This window comes from Seriola lalandi, unplaced genomic scaffold (genome assembly GCF_002814215.2).
Source record: "Seriola lalandi dorsalis isolate HSWRI2012SDOR001 ecotype SW California unplaced genomic scaffold, Sedor1 jcf7180002054294, whole genome shotgun sequence".
Lineage (NCBI taxonomy): Eukaryota > Metazoa > Chordata > Actinopteri > Carangiformes > Carangidae > Seriola > Seriola lalandi.
In genome coordinates, this window is record NW_019524847.1 from 159,991 (window position 1) to 181,501 (window position 21,511).

General features: G+C 42.1%; 1 protein-coding gene across 2 annotated transcripts; it reads left to right on the forward strand.

Moving 5' to 3' along the window:
• The first annotated feature begins 1,824 nt into the window (after window positions 1–1,824).
• On the forward strand, window positions 1,825–21,275 carry LOC111654913 (ADAM metallopeptidase with thrombospondin type 1 motif, 12). Of its 2 annotated transcripts, XM_023406091.2 has the most exons (24): window positions 1,832–2,160; window positions 2,335–2,699; window positions 7,791–7,968; window positions 8,112–8,320; window positions 8,434–8,517; window positions 9,456–9,580; window positions 9,708–9,857; window positions 10,610–10,753; window positions 11,619–11,763; window positions 11,858–11,950; window positions 12,115–12,260; window positions 12,391–12,560; window positions 12,974–13,107; window positions 13,283–13,403; window positions 14,337–14,581; window positions 14,955–15,096; window positions 15,216–15,342; window positions 15,964–16,174; window positions 16,321–17,466; window positions 18,206–18,358; window positions 18,544–18,720; window positions 19,251–19,397; window positions 19,604–19,757; window positions 19,908–21,275. In XM_023406091.2, exons 1-24 carry the CDS (start codon window positions 2,040–2,042, stop codon window positions 20,021–20,023), a joined length of 4,803 nt encoding a protein of 1,600 aa, XP_023261859.1. In that variant the 5' UTR covers window positions 1,832–2,039; the 3' UTR covers window positions 20,024–21,275. The 2 variants fall into 2 exon arrangements, with proteins under 2 accessions (XP_023261860.1, XP_023261859.1); XM_023406092.2 differs by lacking the exon at window positions 19,251–19,397 and having other exon boundaries at window positions 1,825–2,160.
• Window positions 21,276–21,511: the final 236 nt, after the last annotated feature.

A 21,511-nucleotide genomic window follows, 5' to 3' on the forward strand; every position in this document is an offset into this window, starting at 1 on the left:
AATGTTATCAGATAAAAGTACAAGGTAAGTCGGTGAAAATGTCTCTGAGTAAATGTGTTACATTTTTAAAATGGTAATGGGAGGGCTAAAACATGTTATATGTTGATATTGTTAAAAATGATAATAATATATGATAAAACCATTAAAGATCATCTTTAGGCTCCCAAGTGTTTCGGTTTCTATATGAGGACAGCACTGAAATCAACCAATTAATTTCAAATTAAATATTATGGGCTTATGTATTATTAGATTCTGTGACAACAGCAGCAAATGTCTCATCTCAGTGCGCTGCAGAACAGAGAGGTTCAGGAGATCCTTTGTTCCCACTGCCATCATTCTACACCACAACTCAGCCAAAGGAAGTGGACTAATTTAATTATTATTGTTTATTTATTATTAGCTGTTATTATTATTATCAACAAACTAGCTTTCCGTCCAAACCAGGAGAACAAAGACAACTGAGAACCAGTGAGTTGGACTAGTATGAACTTTTCAAACTTTGTTATTTTAAATTGGTTAAAATTATACCAGTTATTTGATTGCCCTTTATTGTTGCCTGGTTTTGAATGATTATTTGTATTATGTTCAATTAGATTCCTTTGTTTGATACCAGAAAGTGAAGAGATATTGGATGCGTGACTAAAGTGTATCACTTAATTTACTTTAGTTTATCATTGTTTGTGCTGACATTTTAAGTTGATATAATTGTATTCATTTTATCTTTATGTATTTTATTTCATGTAGAGAAAATCATCCATTTATTTATCCATCCATTCATCATGTAAACCAATGACCTGATCCTGAACTGTGGAAATAAATCATTAGAATGGCTACTGGATCCTGTGTTTGAATGTGCGCTTTTGTTCAGGAAGTATAACCAATATATTCTTGTATAAGTGTGAAGGTGTTCTTGGTGTCCACTTTTTCTTGAATTCACAAATCCCACACACTGGAATTTAATTCCTGGTTGATCACAACCTGATATCAGCTCTCTCAGAACATGTCTGTATAGAAATCAGTGTTCAAAAGCTGCAGCAGCAGCAATATGGAATGAGCAAATATTTGTCATTTCACCTTGACTAAAGAATGCATGTGTTTGCACAGGGTTTTTCTATTGTTTGACTCTTAGATCGGTTTTAATTCATGGAATAAAGAGATCATCCTAGATGTCACAAATGATGCATGAACAAAATAACTAATGCTCATAATTTAGAGTATGGTTTAACTCCTTTTTGCAAGTCTATATCTTCTCATATGTGTCTATATTAGACCATGGAGTACTATAATCTATGAGTTGGTCAGATCAGTTGATATACAATCACATAACTACATGCACTGAGCTAACAGTGCATGTGCGCGTATGTGTTAGTCATTCTTGCGTATTTTCACAATACACTAACGTATGCACTGTGTTTGTGTTGACAGATATTTGAGACTTATCATGAAGCTGTTGCAGCTGCCATGAAATATCTCATTTTAGTTAGAGGGGCTAAGGAAGTTTATGTTTTAACGATTTACATGCTAGAGAAGTAAATCTGCTTGAATGCTGTGATTATATAATCAGCTCTTTGCATCCATAAAGTTAAACCGTAATTAGTTCAAGTCATTCGCTCGTTTTTTTTTTTTTTTTTTTTTTTTTGGAAAGACAGTAAATTGTCTCGCATTAATAGCACAGCATTAAATGACAAGTTGAGACACAGACGACAGCGAACTGCCTGTTCAGATCAATGAGTCTTCTTCCTCTGCAGCACCGACTCTGCTCTGCTCCCCCTCACTCCTGCAAGGAAAAGCCACTGGCCCAAAGAAGAACACTCCTCCCCTCCTTCCTCTGCGGAGCCGGAGCTTTCTCCGTCTTTAAAGTATGATCTGGCACCCTGTCTCCCTCGGTGCATGTTGTTTCCCTTCGTGAGGGGAGATTTCTGAGCTTGTTCAATGTCATGACACAGTGCAGCGCAGCATCGAAGTGGTCGCCTCTAACGCCACTGGAACTCCGGTGCCCAGGACTCTTTTCCAGAGCTTTGACTTTGGTTACATGAAATATGCGATGTTCGCAGGAGTGCCCGGTTCTTTCTCTGCTACTGCACTTTGTTTTCATATTGGCAGCCGGCCACGAAGAGCTCTCCGACTCTGGCAGACTCCTCTCCCTCTTTGCAGAGCAAGGTCAGTGCGCTGCAGTTGTAATAGAAGTTTGCATGTATTTCTGTGTATGTTTGAATATAATGCATGACTGGTAAAGTTTGTTTGGTTAGGTGCATGTCAATATCAGTTTGGAATCAATACATCATAACTGTAAAGATCTCATTCTATTGTAATGTGTTCACCTCTCTTCTGCAGCTCAGTTGCCTCAGTCAGGGTCAGAACTGTCCATTGTCCACCCAGAGAAAACCAACGCTGATGGAGAGTTCATCTCCCACTCTCTGTCTCACCACTTTATGGGTGGGAGAGTCAGGCGTGACCTTAGACCCTTTGCTTTGGAGGGACAAGTTTACTATAAGGTCAACTACAAGGGTCGAGCTTTAATGTTCAATCTGACTGCAAACAATAACCTGGTTTCAAATGACTACATCCTGGAGAGGAGGAACGGCAGTGCCAACAGGACTGAGCATCGCCTCTCTGGGGCAAATTCCTGCCACCTTCTTGGCACCGTGGAAGACTCGGATGTGCGAGGAACTGCTGCCATCAGCACCTGTAAAGGCCTGGTAAGGAATCAGATTGTGTTACATACATAACAGGGCAAAAAGGTCAATGTTAACCATAGTCTCATTCATCAGATTGAGCCCTTTAATCCATATGAGGCTTTTATGCAGATTTTTGCCCCCTAAATCTACACTGTTCTGGCAGGAAGGTTTTTTTTTTTTTTTTAATACACAGGAGAGGGGGGGGGGGCATCACTCTTGGGGAGCTGGTATGTGGTTTAGGCAGCTTTGGGCTGTTAAGCAAACCCTTACATCTGACAGTGCCCTGTCTGTTAGTTTGCCTTTCAAAGACTTCCTGACACTATTTGCAGAACGACTGTGCTGACGGCTGCTGCTTTTCGGCCAACCATGAGACCCTTTTTGTCTTCTTTGTCTTTCAGATGTTTTCCTCTTTACTTTCACCCTCACTCATTCATTCACATCAGTGTCTGTTCTGCAGAAATTCTTTGTAACCCCCCCCGACTCTTGGACATGCAGTGTTTTGCTTTGTTCTGTGCTAAGACAGAGCTTCAGTAATTGATTTTGGCACATTTTTATAGAGTGGAACTTGAAGGTTTGACAGATGGAGAGACAGGAAGTATGGCCATACGTTTAGTTCAGAGAATTTTTTGATTTTTATTTTTACTTCAGCTTTAATGTTTTAAATTGAATAAGTAGTTAAACTACAAAAGAAAAGAAGACAGCTGGACAGCAGGAAGACGAGTGAGGGGCTCAACATAAGAAGAATTTTAATTATGAAAAGACATATGCACCATATGAAAATTTCTGGACAGATTTCCGGTGCACTCACTGCTGTGTATCTGACCTTTTAAGATCTTTACTTTTCAGCACTTTTGAAAAAATAACCGACTAATTCGATTTTCAGCACTATTTTAAAACGACCAAATAGGAAAAAGATGTGGAAAAAGAGAAACTTGGAGCCTCTGAAATGATGGGATGTGTCAGCTTCAGTCATGAAGAATGTTTCGGTGTTCATGTTTGATTGTGTCACAGCAGGAATGCCTCTCCTGCAGGGTCTTGCCTCCTGCCTCTCTGTTGTGTTTGTGTGGTTTGCACTGCCTCTTCCTGCCAAATCTTGTAAATGCAGTTCATTTGTTACATCTGACTCAGACCAACAAGACTATAATGACAGCCACCCTTCCACTACCATCATTTATATCTGATTATATCTGACCCACTTTACATGCTCAAGTAATCCTCAATGGAAAAATGTTATGTCATTCAAAAGTCCATTTATCTACAACCTGCCACATTCAGAGTTTTTTTTTTTTCTTTTCGGCAATCCTGAATGCCCCAGTTTGTCCCTTCTCTCCAACCTACAAGGGAAACCACTGTGATTTATTACCCTGATTTTCTGTTCGGAGATTTAGTGCAGCTAAAACCACAGAGAAACCACTAAACAGCAAGGCTCAGCCAGACAGATGTGGGGCGGGAAACCCTGCCAGCTGCTGTGGAGGTCATTTACCCTTATGAAGTAGACTGAGATGGACTGCTGCAAAAAATGAAAACATGATCATCATTCGTTTATTTAAAATAAAACACAAGTTACTAAAGGCTAAATAAACAGGAAGCTAACAAACCCAAACCCAAAAGATATTAATTTTAACATAATGTAAGAGATGGAAAAAGAAGCAAATTCTTTTTGAAAAGCTGGAACCAAAGAAAGTTTGATGTTTTAGCCTGATAAGTGACTTAAACAATTAAGTGATTATCAAAATAAGTTCCAAATCATTTTCTGTTGATAGACTAATTGATTAATCATCTCATTGTTGCAGCTCTACTTGGCACAGAACAGGCACTGGAGCAGAATCATGCCATTTAAACACTGTAAAAGCCTCAAAGTGGTCCCTGCTGCTACATTAACACCTCTACATCCTGTCATGTTAACATCCAGTCACATGCGCTCAAACAAATAGAGCTGTACTGTATTTACCTTACATTTTGTCTTTAGTAAGTTTACTTTACTATAGACTGCACATGTGAAACTGTGGCGACCAGAGCAACTGGGTGGAGGTTGCCATCACTGTCCTCTTTTCTTTCTGTGGGAAAAACCTGCAGTTCAAGCAAAGCTGTAACTTTCTCAGTGGAGTCTTCGGTAATCCCTGAGGCACAACACAAGGCAAGAACATGCAAGTGCAAACCTATTACGTTGCACGTTTCTTCTCACTATGCAGATGAAAAATGATAATGTCTTTGACCCCTGCGACAGAAATTAGCTCGCAGGCAGGATTTTCTTGGGAAGTGTGTAAAAAAAATAAATAAAAAAAAATAACTGAAGTAAGTGTAGTTAAACCTGTAATTATAAAGAAACAGTTGTCTTAAAATAAATGCAAGTTTGTTTGGTAGAAAATTGTTGTGATTAATCATATTGCAGTAATGAGCACCATCCGCCCCCACCTCTCCTTCTGTCCCACTAATCACTACTGAGGCCACAGGCAGTGTAACAGCAGAGACTTTATTCTAGACCCAGTTGGCCAGCACTACAAAACCCACAGAAGCAGGAAACAAAGGTAAAGCAGTTCCACATGGCCGATGTATTTAGAACGCAGACCTGTGTTATGGTAACCTCCCCTGGCTCTGGCACCTCACACCCAAACACGCTTCCTCTAGGTTAGAGGAGGGGGATTAATGGAGAGGAGGAGAAGGGCAGGAGGTGACGGAGGGAGGAGAAGTGGCGAAAGTGCAACGTGAACTCCATTGCAAGGCTGTTTCAGCTGGCAGAGCATTCAGGATTTAGAGCAAAAACTGTGTCAGAATAATCCCCTATTTTTATTCAGATGGGAAACAAAATTTGAAGTTGTCTTTGTTTGTTGAGCGCAGACATCACACAGGATCGGCACACGGTAATTTAAGGATCACAAGTAACACCATAACCACACTGTACGAGCAAAGCCTTGCAGGTTGTGTTGCACAGTAGGACTGCATTTGGTATGCAGATCATACAGATCATGCAGAGCAATGGTCTGCATGTTTGGATGGGCCTCACTGCAGCATTCCTTCCTGGTTGATCTGCGCTCCACCGCCTGCTCTTTCTGCTGGGACTCACTTGGTTTAGTTTAGCCCTCAGGAAAACATATAGCAGACAACTGGGAGGTACGATAACCGAGAATATGATCACATTCTTTCATACAGTGTGCGTTTTATCTTGCAGGGAGATGATGCAAATGCAAAAAAAAAAAACGTATGAATCTTGTCAAATACAGTATGTGAGGATGAGAAACAGAGCAACAGTGGAATCAGCTGAGTGTTTTCTGAACAGGGCCTGTGGGAAACTTCCCCAGCTGAGGGAACACATATCAGCTTGCATGTTTTGTGGATGAGTCCACCGCAGCTCTGGGACCTCTGGCTGAAGGCCACGCTCTGAGATAGTGCTGGAGAACCCTTTCTCAACATTTTATTTAATCTGAGTTTAGACAAAAATAGCCAAACTTCAGACATATACAGAGAACTTTTGTTAAGCATTTCAATCTTTATGTTGTTCTTATTGAGATTTTGCATGAACAAACAAGCCCGAGCAGTGTAGTTTAGTATCTTACCAAGTCTCTGTTGCAGTTTGTGGACACATCTCATATTACAAGATTCTTTGCAACAGGTGGAGTAATGTAGTCTTTCCAAAGTAGGTGTTACTTCAGATTTGTACTTTCTGAACTCCCTGAATGGGGAAACGGGATACCCAATCAGAGCTCTGCAGACTGCTGAATGAATTTGGTCGCTGAAGTTTTTTTTTTTCCTCCCAAGAAACACACGTAAAACTTGTCAGGATGACCCAGAAAGCCGAGCGGTGCGTAACTGCAGTAAACAGCAGGGTAGACACTTGGAACTACAACTGGCCAAACTGTAAGCTCTGCATGGCCTAATTTTTCACATCTGTTACTCAAACACTGAGATGAAATCCAAGAATCATATTCTATGAATTCTTTGTGTTGCTCTTGTTTGACTCAATACATGTGCAAGTTTGTTTTTTTTTTTCCAATTGTGTGTTATCTCCTGGAAACATTTAGCCATGCGCATGAACAATTTAACATTTAAATTCTTGCAGAAGAAAAATAAATGAATTTAGTTTCTGTACTCAGTTGAACATATGCAGACCTTCCTCTTTCCATCTGTTTGGCTCTTGACAGGATCATATATCCCTCTGTCATTCTCTCCTTTGCGAGTTAGCTTAGTGAGAGAGGGAGGGGTTCATCCCCGAACAGTCTGGGCTTGTTTGGACACGAATCCCACACACACACACACACACACACACACACACACACACACACACACACACACGCACATAGTCACCTTAATGAAGACAACTTGCAAACATTGCAAACAGTGAGCTGGAGGTGGAACACTCATAATGTGTGTGTTTACAAGAAACAGTCAGAGATTTGACAGGACCCTCTTTTGCGTGTCTGCATGCATGTAAGTTTTCCTGTAGGTGTATTTGTATTGTGTGTGAGGGCGTGTAGCTAAGTACTTGGTTATGTGTGTGTTCACAAGCAGACCTCAATCAGCAAGTGAATAGCCTGCACCAGTAAGAACATGCATGGCATGCTTTGGAAAAAGTGGTTGTGTTGCTGCTGCAGCAGACAGAGAATGTGCCTCGGGGAAGGAGAAAAGTTCATATTCAGATCTGTTGACTAATGATGGATTCCAAACCCGATGGAAATTACTGAGGAATGACCTTTTCAGCAGGCTTTACAAGGGAACATCTATACCCTCTTACCTTTTATGTGTGGGAATTATTGAAACACTACAATTTTTGGTGATTTGTTGTTCCTCATAAATGTTACAACAGAAAAGCATGCTAGGCTGTAACTTTGCTGCTTTAGTCACAGTCTGAGAATGTGCGATATAAGAGACTTAAAGCTGTGTTGGGAAAGATTTTGGGATAAGCAATAATCTTTTAAATCTTAATTACAACTTGTAGACTGAGTAGAATGTCATGTCCCTAATAACTCAATAGTAGATTTGCCCTTTTTTTTCAGATGTGGTTACCTTTCTTTTCAGTGCACAGGAAGTAACTGATGAAAACTTAAATCTCTTCTGCTCGGTCTCCATCATTTCTGCTCAACGTATATTAATCTATGTAATTTTTGTTTTCCTCAGAGAGGCTTCTTCTCGCTGCCAGAGGGACAATATTTTATTGAACCTGTCCAAAAATCTCCTGATGATCCTGCGGGGACTCCAGAGCCCCACGTCGTCTATCCAAGAGTTACGACAGAAAGTCGCAGAAAAAAACGCAGCCTTGAGTCCAAGGAGACACCCAGCGCCTGCGGAGTTCAAGGTGTGTATCTGAATTAGTGTATGTATGTGTACAGTACTGCAGATGTTTGCGTAATTGTACACAAGTGAGCATTTTTCTCTGTGTCAAGTAAGGATAAGCCGCATGTTTACGCCAAGTGATGTCTTCCATTATCCATGCTCTAGATGCTCCAAGTGACTCTGTCCAGGCGGAGAGGGAAAGGGAGGAATGGGAGAGGGAGCAGCAGACTGGGGAGGACCAGGCTCAGTCCCGCTCGCAGCGCTCAGTCAGCAGAGAGCGGTGGGTGGAGACCATGGTGGTGGCCGACTCCAAACTCATCGAATATCACGGCAGTGATAATGTGGAGTCCTACATCTTCACCATCATGAACATGGTGAGGGGTTAGAATTAACATTTGGTTTTACCTTCTACGTTTGCTCTCATCCATTCTCAGTTTCTGCACAGGTGCCACATTTCTTAGTTGTGAATGATCTTTATTTTTTACAGGTGGCTGGAATCTTTCATGATGCCAGTATTGGGAATGCCATCCATGTCATCTTAGTGCGCCTCATTTTGCTGCAAGGAGAAGAGGTAACACTCACCTGGAAGAAGTAGTTCATGACATTTTAATGGGGTTTCATTATTTTTGCTAGTTTAAATGTGGAACAGAAGAAGCACATGCACATCTATGAAGAGGTCCTCATAAGGGGCGGAAAAGATATAAAGAAAACTGTGAGACTTTCCTTTAGTTGGCCGCAGTTGTAGCTCCTTGGACTGAGTATCCATCTGAAGATTTTAAGCCCCTTGAACATGGACTGAAGACAGCTGCTCAAAGTTTGTACACTTTAAATTTGGCAAACTAGGAAACCCAATGGACCCAAATAAGAACCCAATGGACTGACCACATACGTAGAATGATCCAAATCTTGTTTGCCCCGTAAAATTGTCAGATCAAGCTGCAAACCTTAATCACATTATGTCACATCATGTATAAAACTTAAGTTTCACCTTTTTCTTGGCCTGTATCCTGAGAAACAGATCTTTTTCACCGCAGACCTGTTGGCATGTCATCACAGGAAAAGCACAGATGTAATTGATAACATTAAAAGTGGCTGCATTCCATTTAGGTGAGCTACTTTCAGTGTCCTGATACTGCTGATGGTGGCTCACTGGGACACTTGAACTGATTTGAACTAAGCCCACCATTAACTAAATCTGTTCCACCTGTGTTTCTCCCGCTGTGTAAAAGGTCTGTTCTGTCAGCAGGTGTGTAGTTAACACCTGTTTACAAAGGAAAGTGAGTGAAAGTGAACAGCTTGCGTTGTAAATCACAGCGGGCCCCTGCTGGAAATGTGCTCAAACCGAAGATGACGAGTCTCTACTGCTACGTAACTGATACTGCGCTCAAAAAGAACATTTTTCTTCAAGGTCAAAAATAATAATAAAAAAAAATGACAGAATGTAAAAAAAAATCTGAATGATGCCAAAAATGTGCAGAATGATATTTCTGATTGTGCTGTTTGTTGCAGAAAGGGCTGAAGATCGTTCACCACGCAGACACCACGCTGGCCAGTTTCTGTGCTTGGCAGAAAAACCTCAATCCTCAGAGCGACACACACCCTGCTCACCATGACGTGGCTGTGCTGGTCACCAGGCAAGTCATGCAGCAGTTTAGCGATTTAATCAGCAATTTAATTAGGTAACTTCAAAGAAATGGATAAAATGATACGCTCTGATGCCAGTCCCTCGTGAAAATATGGCATACTTAATTATCCCCTCAGGAAAGACATCTGTGCTGGAATGAACCAGCCCTGCGAGACCCTGGGTCTGTCTCATCTGTCAGGGATGTGTCAACCACACCGCAGCTGCAACATCAATGAGGATTCAGGGCTACCTGTCGCCTTCACCGTCGCTCATGAAATGGGCCACAGGTGTGTGTGTGTGTGTGTGTGTGTGTGTGTGTGTGCGTGTGCGCGTGTGTGTGTGTGAGAGCTGCATAATGGAATATTATAACAATGGGCTGTATGACAAAGAAAGCATCCTGTTCCCATGATCAGCTACTATAGAGGAATATAAAGTTGTGTCATTAAATATCTTAGCATTAGCGCATGAGCCTATTAGTGGTTTGGCTGTAGGCAAATAATTGCTAGTATCTAGTTACCAGACATAAAAAAAAAACATTGATACCTGAGAACTTGGTAACTTAGCTATTACTGTGACACACAAAAAACATATTTTCTTTAATGCCATTTTTCTGTTGCTGTGCTTTGTTGAGTCATAGCTTCAGTGCCACTTCAATCAGAAGACACTGGTGAATTAATGTAAAGTCTTGCTGATAAAATGAGAGTTGGTGCAGCTGCTGATTATGACAGATGTAGGGATTCCCCACTATAAGTTACTAATATGATTTATAAATTACATACAAATCTTCACAATGCCCTGTTTGGGCAAGAAATTCATGCACTTTTCTGCTTTGTACTAACAGGAAGTGATGTAAGACAAAGAAAAGTCATCAAATTACCTAACTGAGATGTGGAAACAAATGTAATACTTGCATGTATCACAGGATTGGGACACAGTCTGCAAAATCTCCACCATGACAGCCAGAGCAGGTCGTCTCTTCTTGTAAAACTTTTCTTTGTGTAATGATAATATAATAATTGGTCATGTTATTTGAGTGCAGCTTTGGAATTCATCATGATGGCCAGGGGAATGACTGTGAGCTGGAAGGGAGGCACCCGTTCATCATGTCCAGACAGCTGATGTATGACAGCTCGCCCCTCACTTGGTCGTCCTGCTCCAAAGAATACATCACACGCTTCCTTGAGTACGTCTGAATTCATACATTATCCTGAAGCCATGATAAAATATCATATGTAATACTGTATCTCTTTGTGTGTGGGGGGGGGGGGCAAAAACTGGGTGAATTGCAAGGGTTGAGAAATCATTATGAAAATGAGAGAAATGACAAAGTGGATATGCTGGTGCACATTTGAATGGAGGCTTTGAAAATGATCCAAAAAACACAATGGGTGTGGTTCGTTTTGGAATTAAACACGGTTACAAAAACATTGATCTGAAGCAAACTGCCACAAGCTATGGTTTTAAAAGAACAGCAAAGAACAGAAGTACAAAATATGCTGAGTGGGCACGGTTCACATGAAGCCAGAAAATCCAGTAAATGACAGAAAAGCAAGTGCAGCCTAAAAGAATTGCAAATGTTTGCTTTGACTCTCATTATTTTCTATTGAAATCTCTGTCAATGATGAATTCAAGAATTCCTTTCTGACAACAATTTCACCTGGAGCTCCTGCAGAGTCAGAGGTCAGAGCTTGCATTTGTTGAACTCTGACCTGTGAATCAGCATTTAAATAGTTGTCTCTTAACAAGTTTGTCTGGTGTTTTCCCATCACCCTATTTAATGTAACACTTGGCTAGGAGACTTCAAAGTGCGCTCTAAGAGCAAACGATGTTCCCTGGCATGTTTTGACACGACATCAAGTTTGTATGTGTTTGTAAAGATTTTGCTAAATGTTCAAAGCGTGCTGGGTAGCCACAGTCAAGGACAAGCGAACTCCTCCCTGCTGAAATCCTACTCTATTGATTTTCTTTTTCCTCTCTCTGTCAGGTATCTCTCTCTCTCTCTGTCATCTCTTTCAAAAAGTCTCACATTGTGTGTTTGTCTGCCTTAGTCGTGGCTGGGGTTTCTGTCTGGATGACCGTCCCTCCAAGAGGGACCTCACCACCCCGCTGGCTCGCCTCGGTGTCCGCTACACCACACACCACCAGTGCCAGCTCCAATACGGCCCAAACGCGACATTCTGCCCTGAAGTCGATGTGAGTATTGTTCACCAGAGAACCAACTGAAAACTGAAACCTCAGAAATCCTTTCCAAAAAAAACTTCTTTCCATTTTGTGTCTTTTTTTTCAGAACGTTTGCCAGATTCTTTGGTGTTCAGTGAACGGCTCCTGTCGCTCCAAACTGGACTCACCCATTGATGGCACTCGCTGTGGACCAGAGAAGGTGGATGGTGCCAGTTGCTTTGTCTTGTTAGGGTTTAGGGGTTTCATTTACCTGGGGCTAGGAAATGGTTAGCACTGTGGATGTGAGTGTGATGCTAGTGCAGAGTCTTGAGTATTAAATGTGCTTTATTTGAATGATCTTAGTAGCATTTCTTTCTTTTTCAGTGGTGTATCTCAGGAGAGTGTGTCATTGTGGGTAAGCTCCCGGAGACGGTGAATGGAGGCTGGGGACAGTGGAGTACCTGGTCTCACTGCTCCAGGACCTGTGGTACAGGTGTTCAGTCAGCGGAGAGGGAGTGTAACAACCCCAAGTAAAAGCACATTGAAGCTCTTTTCTCCCTCTTTTGTTCTTTTACTTTTCAGTCACTGTCTTTCACAAATGATTGCCTGAAACAAAACTGACCGCCTGCTTGATTCAAAGTGTCCCACTGTTTCACACAGACCAGAGTTTGGAGGCAAGTACTGCACTGGAGAAAGGAAGCGTTACCGGACTTGTCACACAAAACCCTGCCAGAATGATAAACCAACCTTTCGAGAGATGCTGTGCAGTGAGTTTGACACGGTGGCCTACCACAACGAACTCTACCAGTGGATTCCTGTGGCTAACCCATGTAAGTGATCAAAGCCTCAAATATAGAGTTCGGTACTGCAGATACAGACACACATAGTGGTCTTTGCACTTCCCTGTAGCAATTGTATGAGTCACCCAACAGAGGGCAGCATTTACACTGGAAAGGCATCAGTGATGCACCTTGTCTGTCTCAGTAGGGGCAAATATCATTACAGTACTCCAGTTGCTGTCCTTGCTGTTATTCCCTGTATTAAAATCACTAATCACATGACCACTTATTGTGGCATGTGTGAAAGGAAAGAAAACAAAACAGAAATGAGCTCCATCATTAAGAATTTTTACCTCATCATTAGTTCCCAAGGCAGTTTGACAAAGGTAAAACTTCTCTCATACTAATCATTCACTGGAGGTAAATGGAAATCTTCTTTCCCCCCATCTCACAACCATCTTCAGTAAATCCCTGCGAGCTGCACTGCCGACCAGTCAATGAGTATTTTTCGGAGAAGATGCTCGACACTGTGACAGATGGGACGCCGTGCTTCATGAACAACAAGTCCAGAAACATCTGCGTCAACGGAGTGTGCAAGGTAGTGTGGCTTGGTAAGAGACTAAAAGAAAAGCTGGAGGGGGTTATAGCGGAGCAGGGTATGAGACGTGCTGCAGTGTAACTACAGTATAATAGAGGGAGGAAATTTTCTGTGTAAACCTCCATCTTATGTTACACTGTTGACACAATGTGTGTGTGCGTGTTTTTGCCTGTAGGAGGTAGGCTGTGACTATGGCATTGACTCAAACGCTGTGGAGGATCGTTGTGGAGTCTGTTTGGGTGACGGCACAAGCTGTGAGACGGTCTACAAATCATTTGACGAAGCAGAGGGCTTTGGTGAGTTCAACACAAAGGATATTTGAGCAGCTGGAAACAAATTCAATTATGGAGACATAAGAAATGACACAATTATGAAAGTGTAGTAACACAAAACAGACAACCTTTTAATGGGGGAAAAAAAAAAAGAAGCTTTGATGTGATGCACCAGAGGAGTGTTAATTCAAATTTATGCCTACAGATGGAAAGTCATTTCAGGACAGTTCATTAGCATTACGCCATTCTGTTGTTTCTTTGTTGTCATGGCAGCGTTCTTGTCCACACCGGCAGCTGTTTGTCCTGCTGTACTTGGCTGGTGTCATGTGTGTGTGTGTGCGGGCCCATGTTTGCATTTGTCTAAAGATACACATGTCTTTGGCTGACTTTGCTATGCTTGGAAAAGTATAACTCACCCGCTGAAACAACATACCATGAAGACAGATTAATAGAGAAAGAGGCTCTAAAACAATAAAACCGTCCCTCCTTTCTCCCCTTCTCCCTCTTTCTGTGTGTGTTTGCCCCACACAGCATCCTTTCAAGATAACCAGCCCAGATGTGTAAGACTTCAAAAGGCTTAGACCAAGGGCAAACCCCCCCCCCCTTGCACAAACACAGAAACACACACACCTTCCCACAAACATCATTAAACTCCAGAGACCCACTCATAGCTGCTTTCGTCCTCCCCCATCCACACACAATAAAAAACAGAGACAGGGCAGTGCCCCCCACGCCGAATATGCACACACACACACACACACACACACACACACACACACACACACACACACACACACACACACACAGACACATGCCAACCACCCCCACAGACTGAGCCCACCCTCTATTAAAGATCAGAGAGAAACTGTCTGGTAGTCTGGATGTGAGTGTGGCAGCAGCCATGGTGGCCCATCCATTACCTCGCTGTGACTCTGACTCCCCTCCCGACTCTCCCAGGGTACGTGGACGTGGGTGTGATACCTGAGGGGGCGCGGGACATCCTGGTGAAGGAAGTCGAGGAGGCAGGTAACTTCCTGGCTCTGAGAAGTGAGTCGTCGGAGGAGTATTTCCTCAATGGCAACTTCATCATCCAGTGGAACGGGGAGTACGAGGCCGGTGGGACGACGTTCTACTACGAACGCAGCGGAAACATGGAGAACCTCACTGCTCCTGGACCCACCAAGCAGCCAGTCATGCTCCAGGTAGGCCAACATAGCACAGAGGTTGAATGTGTTTAAAGGGAGGGGAGGTTATTTGCTTTCACAGTTATAAATGTTTCATCACTGTGAGATGTATAGTAGTAAACGGCAATTTACATTTTTACCCAGTGGTCACTGCAGAGTGATTTCAACCAATCGGGCATAGAGAAGAGCGACAGACTTCAAGGATAGCCAACCAATCAAACTTTGCATGTTTTCGAAATGAGCTTATACATTTCCGAATATCGGCAAAAGCAGAAGATACTGGAATCAGAGAGTATGAAAACTGTCTTTATCATATGTCTTTGTATGATTGTCACATATGTATGTATGCTCGTGAAAGGATCCTCTGATAATATTTCATGTGGTTGTCCAGTTGCTGTTTCAGGAGAAGAACCTGGGTTTAAAGTATGAGTACACCATTAGGAAGACCAAAGAGACAGGAAACGAGATCATCGAACCCGTTTACAGTTGGAGACACGGGGCGTGGACAGACTGCAGCACCACCTGTGGCTTAGGTCGGTGTTGCATTTGACAAGAAAACTCTTATTCTATAAATCTGTAACTTGCAGAATTTCAGTACCATTTCAGTTATGACCTGTTAAGACCTAATTTCTGACGTCCTGTCTGTTTTTAGGTGAGCAGCATCAGCCCGTGCGGTGTTTCGAGGTGGATGTGGGTGTTGTGGATGAGTCTCTGTGTGACCATGAAAGCCGCCCAGATGACAGACACCGGAAATGCAAAACTATGGATTGTCCTGCAAGGTCCTTACTCTCAAATACCATTTGCCTGTTTTTCTGTCAGTGTTATTATGACCTGAAAACATGTTGTGCTGTGGAGTTAGTTTTATAAATATGTCCTGATCACTGCATGTTGATCAAGTCATTATATCTGAGATTGATCAGGTTATCTAACTGGATCCATAGAATATAATGGCTGGTTTGAAAGTAAAACTCATTTCACTGTCTCATTGTAATGCTGTGTTCTCTCCGTTTACCCCTGGCTTTCACTGTAACGAGAAACCGCGAAAATTCAGCCAATGAAACTAATTATTTCACTCAAGTTTTCATTTGGGTATCGAACTATAACTCAAAGTTGGCATGGTCACATTTGTAGTCTTACGTCTTCTTTGATCACATACTGTAGTTCCTGATTTAAATCAACACTTTGCCATTTTTTTAAACAATGCAAAATTAGCTATTTGACAATTACTTGTACAATTGCTTGGGTTTTGACAACATCTAACATTTTAGAAACCTGGCTTCTTTTGGTAAATGAAAGACAGAAAAGATGAAAAAGATGGCAACATTATCCACTTACCATGTGCTCCCCATCAGCGGCCTCTTTCCTCACCCTCTTTTCATCTCCATCCCCCTTGGCCTCAGGTGGTGGGTCGGGGGTTGGCAGCAGTGTACAGCCACCTGTGGATCAGACGGTGTGAGAAAGCGAACAGTGCTCTGTGTCCGTACAGTTTCAGGGGAGGAAAGGGTGCTCCACCCCGTGGAGTGTAAGCATCTCCTTAAACCCAAACCTGTGGTGCCGTGCAACAGAGATGTACCGTGTGGACAGGACTGGGTGGTCGGGAACTGGGAAGAGGTAAGCCTTGTTTTCTGATTTCTGATTTATTTTCTTCTCCATAGCTTTTATCTTCCTCAGTTTTCCTTGCATTTGTCTCGTTTTCCTTAATACCTTCCTTTACGTCTGAGTCAATATATCACATATGTTCTTTTTTTTCTTTGCAGTGCCCGGTCACATGTGGAGGAGGGGTTCGCTCACGCACAGTCACGTGTGCAGTAGCACCCAAAAAGACCTGCGATCTCTCAACCAAACCTCGATCCAGATCACTGTGTGCCCTGCAGAGCTGCCCTAACTCAAGTCTACGTAGACGACCTGGACCTCCCCCTAAATACCGCCGCATTTACCCACCTAAGAGCCACCCCACCAAGCATCCTGGTTCACCTACCCGGGCTCCCATGAGCACCACAGCCACACCTGCTACCCCTGCTACACCACCCACGACTGCTGTCACCATGAGGAAGAAAACAACTACCAAAGAAACTACAACTGCTGTCATCCCCACCACCACATCCCCTTCAACCCCTGGAACCACAGTCCCCGAAATCATAGACACAGATGATTATGAGTTCAGTGTTATAGTGAGGAAAAATGGGGATAAGAGAGGGAAAGTTTTCCCTTCTAAAAAGAAAGCAACTGATGTGGAAAAGGAAAACATAGAAGGAGAGGAGGGAAGTACGCCGAATGTGGGGATGTACACTCCAGGATATGATTATGTTGTTGGGGATAGGACAACAGTAGAAGAAGCGATTATTGACCTGGATGTTTTTACCACAGCTACATCACTCAAAAAAACCCTTAAATCAACCACTTTGCAAACAAGTCCACCTACCATGCACACAACCAGAGCACCCACCATAACTGCCTACTCTACCCCACACACCAGCACTGAAACATGGGCGAAGACGACTCACCACTTATCCAACCTCCACACCAGTCCATACAGCCACTGGACACGCAGGGTTCCTCTCACCACTCCCACGTACAAGCATCACCGATCAGCACCAATGAAAGCTGGCTTCCATGCAACACAAGCTCCCACCACAACTGCAAGAAAACTCTTCACCACTGCAGCATCCCCCCAGTCAACAGTAAAGATTATTAAACTCAAGAAACCTGCTGTGACACCCAGGAAAAATAGTTCTTCCTCTCGTGCTAAAAAGCCCTCTCCACGGTCAAAAGGCAGTCGCTCCAAGAGCCAGAACCAGCAGCCAGAAAGTCCCATGAGTGGCCCCTCCAGTGACCAAAGTAACCTGATGGCCAGAGAGCCAGTCAGCATGGATGTATTCTGGGTTGTAGGAAACTGGAGCGAGGTGGGTGCAGACTGTTTATGATCGTATACTCTCTAAAGTACTATTTAAAAGTTTAAGCCCTACAGGTTTGACATTAATGCTGACTTTTGAAAGCTTTGTAAATTGATCTGCACAGACTTGAAATTAACAGAGAATTTTAGTTTAGGGAAAGTTTCTTACATGGAAATAAAGTTACTAGTGGGGGCTGCGAACTCTCTTCAGTGAAGCTTTCAGTCCCCACATTTTGAGCACTGTCAAAAAGCATTATATTACCAGAAAATGCAGAAGACAAGCATTTAGCAAACATGGATGTTAATATCCAAACATTGATATTAATTTGATAATTTCATCAGAATGATGGTCATCCCTGAATTCACCAAAAGAGTTTGCAAAACTGATTGATTTGCTTTTATTAGGCTGGTTGTTGTTTTGGTGGTTCCTGAAATATCTACTTTATAATGTTATTGCCTTTACATTTCACTTTAATTAGTACACACATAAGATAAGATAGTCCCACATTGGGGAAATTTGTAGTGTGTGTAGAGCAGCAAAGTGGACAGTACAAAAAATAACTGTCAATAATAAATTCTAAAAAATGTAAAAAGAATAAAAGATACATAATCAGATATTTAAAAATAGCAAAAATAGCAGCAGATATTGCACAGTTGTTGTATGTTAATTATTGCACGTGAGTTTGTCAGATTTTAAACCCATAAACCCAGTCTGAGTTTTAACCTGAAAATATCCCTTGCTTCCCCAGTGTTCAACAACATGTGGGATTGGTGCGATATGGCGGACAGTCGTGTGCAGCTCCCAGAATGATGAGGACTGTGCCAGCGTGAAGAGACCTGAGCCGGCACGCACATGTCAGCTGCAGCCTTGTGCCACCTGGCAAAGTGGCAGCTGGAGCAAAGTGAGTAACGTTAGATTTCCTCCAGTCACTGAATCTGATAATTACATTTACACATTACTTGTTAATTACACTCAATACTTAATTATAATTCTGCGGTTACGTTTCCAAATGATGATGAAATGGATTTGATCTCACTCGTCATGCATTTCTGAGCTGTTCATTACACTGTGATCATATATCCACAGTGTCCAGATAACTGTGCAGTGGTGGGAAGGAGGTACCGTGACGTCCAGTGTATCGACTCTCAGAGTAAACGTCCCCTCAGACCTTTCCACTGTCAGGCTGTGTCTAGCAGACCCCTCAGCACCTTGACCTGCCCCCACAAGCCCTGTATGAACTGGAGTATATCACCCTGGGGACCGGTAGGAGCATCATACACATTAAATCTCTATATATTACACTTTTTGCATACATTTTCATAACATTAAAGAGTGATACGTTTATATACATATGGAGGTTTATTTATTTATTTGCCTAAGTTTTGAGATGACCCCCTTGAGGTTTATCACATCAATATTTTTGTAATCTGGGGGGAGTTAATCCTTTGATATTGAAAATCACCACTGTCATTAAATTGCCAATTTTTTTAACCATTTGAGAACTAATTTGCTGTATATGGGAATGATTTGTGTTTCATTTACACACATTCTGGATATAGATTTCATCATATGTCCTACTAATCATTTCCAACAGTTATTGCTGCTCTGCTGCAAGCTGTAGCCTCTACTACATTACACTGACAATTAAGGATATTTCACGTCCAAGTCCACAAATTTATGAAAATTGTCACATGCCTCTCCCACATTATAATGATTCAGACGTAGGGAAATTTAAATTTTTCCAATCTCAACAAAAAGCAGATAGCGCACTGAAATCCTTGTGTTTTCCTCAGTGCTCCGGCAGCTGTGGCGAAGGCATCAGGGAGCGGCTGGTGTACTGTCCCCAGCCTCTTCGCTGTAGCACCACACGGAGGCCTAACGGCACAGAGCCGTGCAGTCTAAAGCCCTGTACTCAGTGGAAGACTGAGGACTGGGAGGAGGTCAGTCAGTCACACACGCTAGAGATTTCTTTGAGGCTTTGAGGATGTTTCTAAAATGTTGCTTGCAATAAATTATCCAATTTAATAGTCTTAGAAGTGGACTAAATTATCGCTGTGTGTGTGTGTGTGTGTGTGTGTGTGTGTGTGTGTGTGTGTGTGTGTGTGTGTGTGTGTGTGTGTGCGCGCGTTGGTGTATGACTGCGCAGTGCTCCGTGAGTTGTGGTGGGGGTCAGCAGCAGCGTCAAGTCAGATGTGTGAGTGACCAAGATTTGGCTGTGATGCCAAACAGCCTCTGTGAGAAGATTTCCAAACCAGAAACACTCAGGAAGTGCAATATGCAGGAATGCAAGACCAACACAGGTGTGTACGCAACACTCAATCTGTCTGTCTGTTTATCTGGTTTAGTGGAAGATCTTTTTTTTTTTGTAACAAACCTCTTGGTTAAAATCTCTCTAAATAAAATAAACTCACATATTATATTATCTGTGTTTCGTCTTCCTTCTCATGCAGGTCCAGTTTGCAGGAAGAACACCATGTCCTCACGCTTCTGCGACAAGCTGAAGCTACTGGGTCGCTGCTCTCTCAGGTCGGTCCAAAGACAGTGTTGTGTCACCTGTGGTCCGTAGCCAGTGTTATGCACACACATACATTACAATGGGATACTGTATGTTCATGCAAAATTTGGCGTAGCCAAACCATCCACAGACTGACATGTCCGAACCAAAGTGCTAATGACCACAGCACGACAGCAAGCACAACTTAATCAGCACAAACATACCTGGGTCAACTAATACTATGTAATAATTCTATTTTTTTTACTTATTTAGGTAAATTCCAATTAAAAAATTTTGCTGGGAGGCATTAGAAAAGTGAGCAAAAGAACAAGCCAAAACACTGATGATGAATACACATTTGGACTGTAACAAAGATCAGAGCGTAGTGTTCATAAAGCCACGTTCAGATGAGCATAAATGCTTATCGACTTTGATATTTCCTTTTATTTAAATTGATTTGGTGAATTTATTACAATAATTAAGTCAATACATTCTTAAAAATCATTTAAAAATTACGAATAAAAAAAAAAAAATCAAGAAGCACAATTCAAAAGTTATGAAAGCTCATACAAGCTGATGCAAGAGCTGCTCCTACACAGTTGTGATGAATTAGATTATAATACAAGGTACAATATGAACTTTTTTTTTCAGTGAAAAAAACAAAAACAAAAAAAAAGAACAGTTATGACCTACAGTGCAAATCTTTCTGGGCCAATGGTGCTTTTATAATTGAGGTGCTGAAGATCATTTATGGCTCTACAGTCTAGTTGCCAGTTATAGTTTTCTTTCAAAGTGAACTGGTGAAAACAGAATGTAAATAAAGATTTTTTTTGTGACCTCTTTATTAAATTGTTAATAGTAATGATAATCTCTGTGTTTTTTTACTCTTACTATATATTTTCCTTTTTTTCTGCTTGAATTGTGTTTTTTTTTTTCCTCAGAGCTGGCACTGTGTGTTTACATTATTCTGGGTACAAAGTTCTTGCTTTAGTCCTTTTTTGTTTCAGTTGTCCCTGATTAAAAAAGAAAATCGGCTGCAAAACCTGCACAGTTTTCCAGCTGAACCTGTGGTGCTCCTCCTCTGGTGTAACATTGACCGATGAGAAAGAGGTGTTGCAGGTCATCCCTCTCAGGTCCCTGTACAGATGGCCGCTGTGTTTGTATGATATTGTACAGGCATTATCGTTGTCATTGTGTCCGGTACATCACCGGGACTGATTCGTCCTTCACATGTCTCCATCATTAAATGTAATGATAAAAGATGTTTGTGGCAACACTGCTTTGTAGCTGAGACATGAAATAAACTTTTCTTTTAATATTTGTACTTGTGTGTATGATGCATGCAACGTAGTATGGGTAATTTCCATCCTGACAAGTAAGAGTATTAACACCTCATGTAAGCTAGCAGGCTATACCCGTCTCTGCATCGTGGTCTTCTGCTTTATGACCTTTCATGTTAACAAGGTCGTTCTCGCCTGAGGGTGCCAGATGCTGCTGGATGTGTAACACCATAGACAGCAGCACCAGGCTCTGTTTCAGGAATCAGGTTCAGCTGGCCCA

Excerpts from the sequence above, each read along its gene's own strand:
- LOC111654913 (XM_023406091.2), top strand. The coding sequence starts at position 2,040 with ATGCGATGTTCGCAGGAGTGCCCGGTTCTTTCTCTGCTACTGCACTTT. Across the intron at positions 7,969-8,111 it reads CAGCGCCTGCGGAGTTCAAG|ATGCTCCAAGTGACTCTGTC; the intron begins GTGTGTATCTGA and ends TCCATGCTCTAG. Across the intron at positions 9,581-9,707 it reads GTGGCTGTGCTGGTCACCAG|GAAAGACATCTGTGCTGGAA; the intron begins GCAAGTCATGCA and ends TTATCCCCTCAG.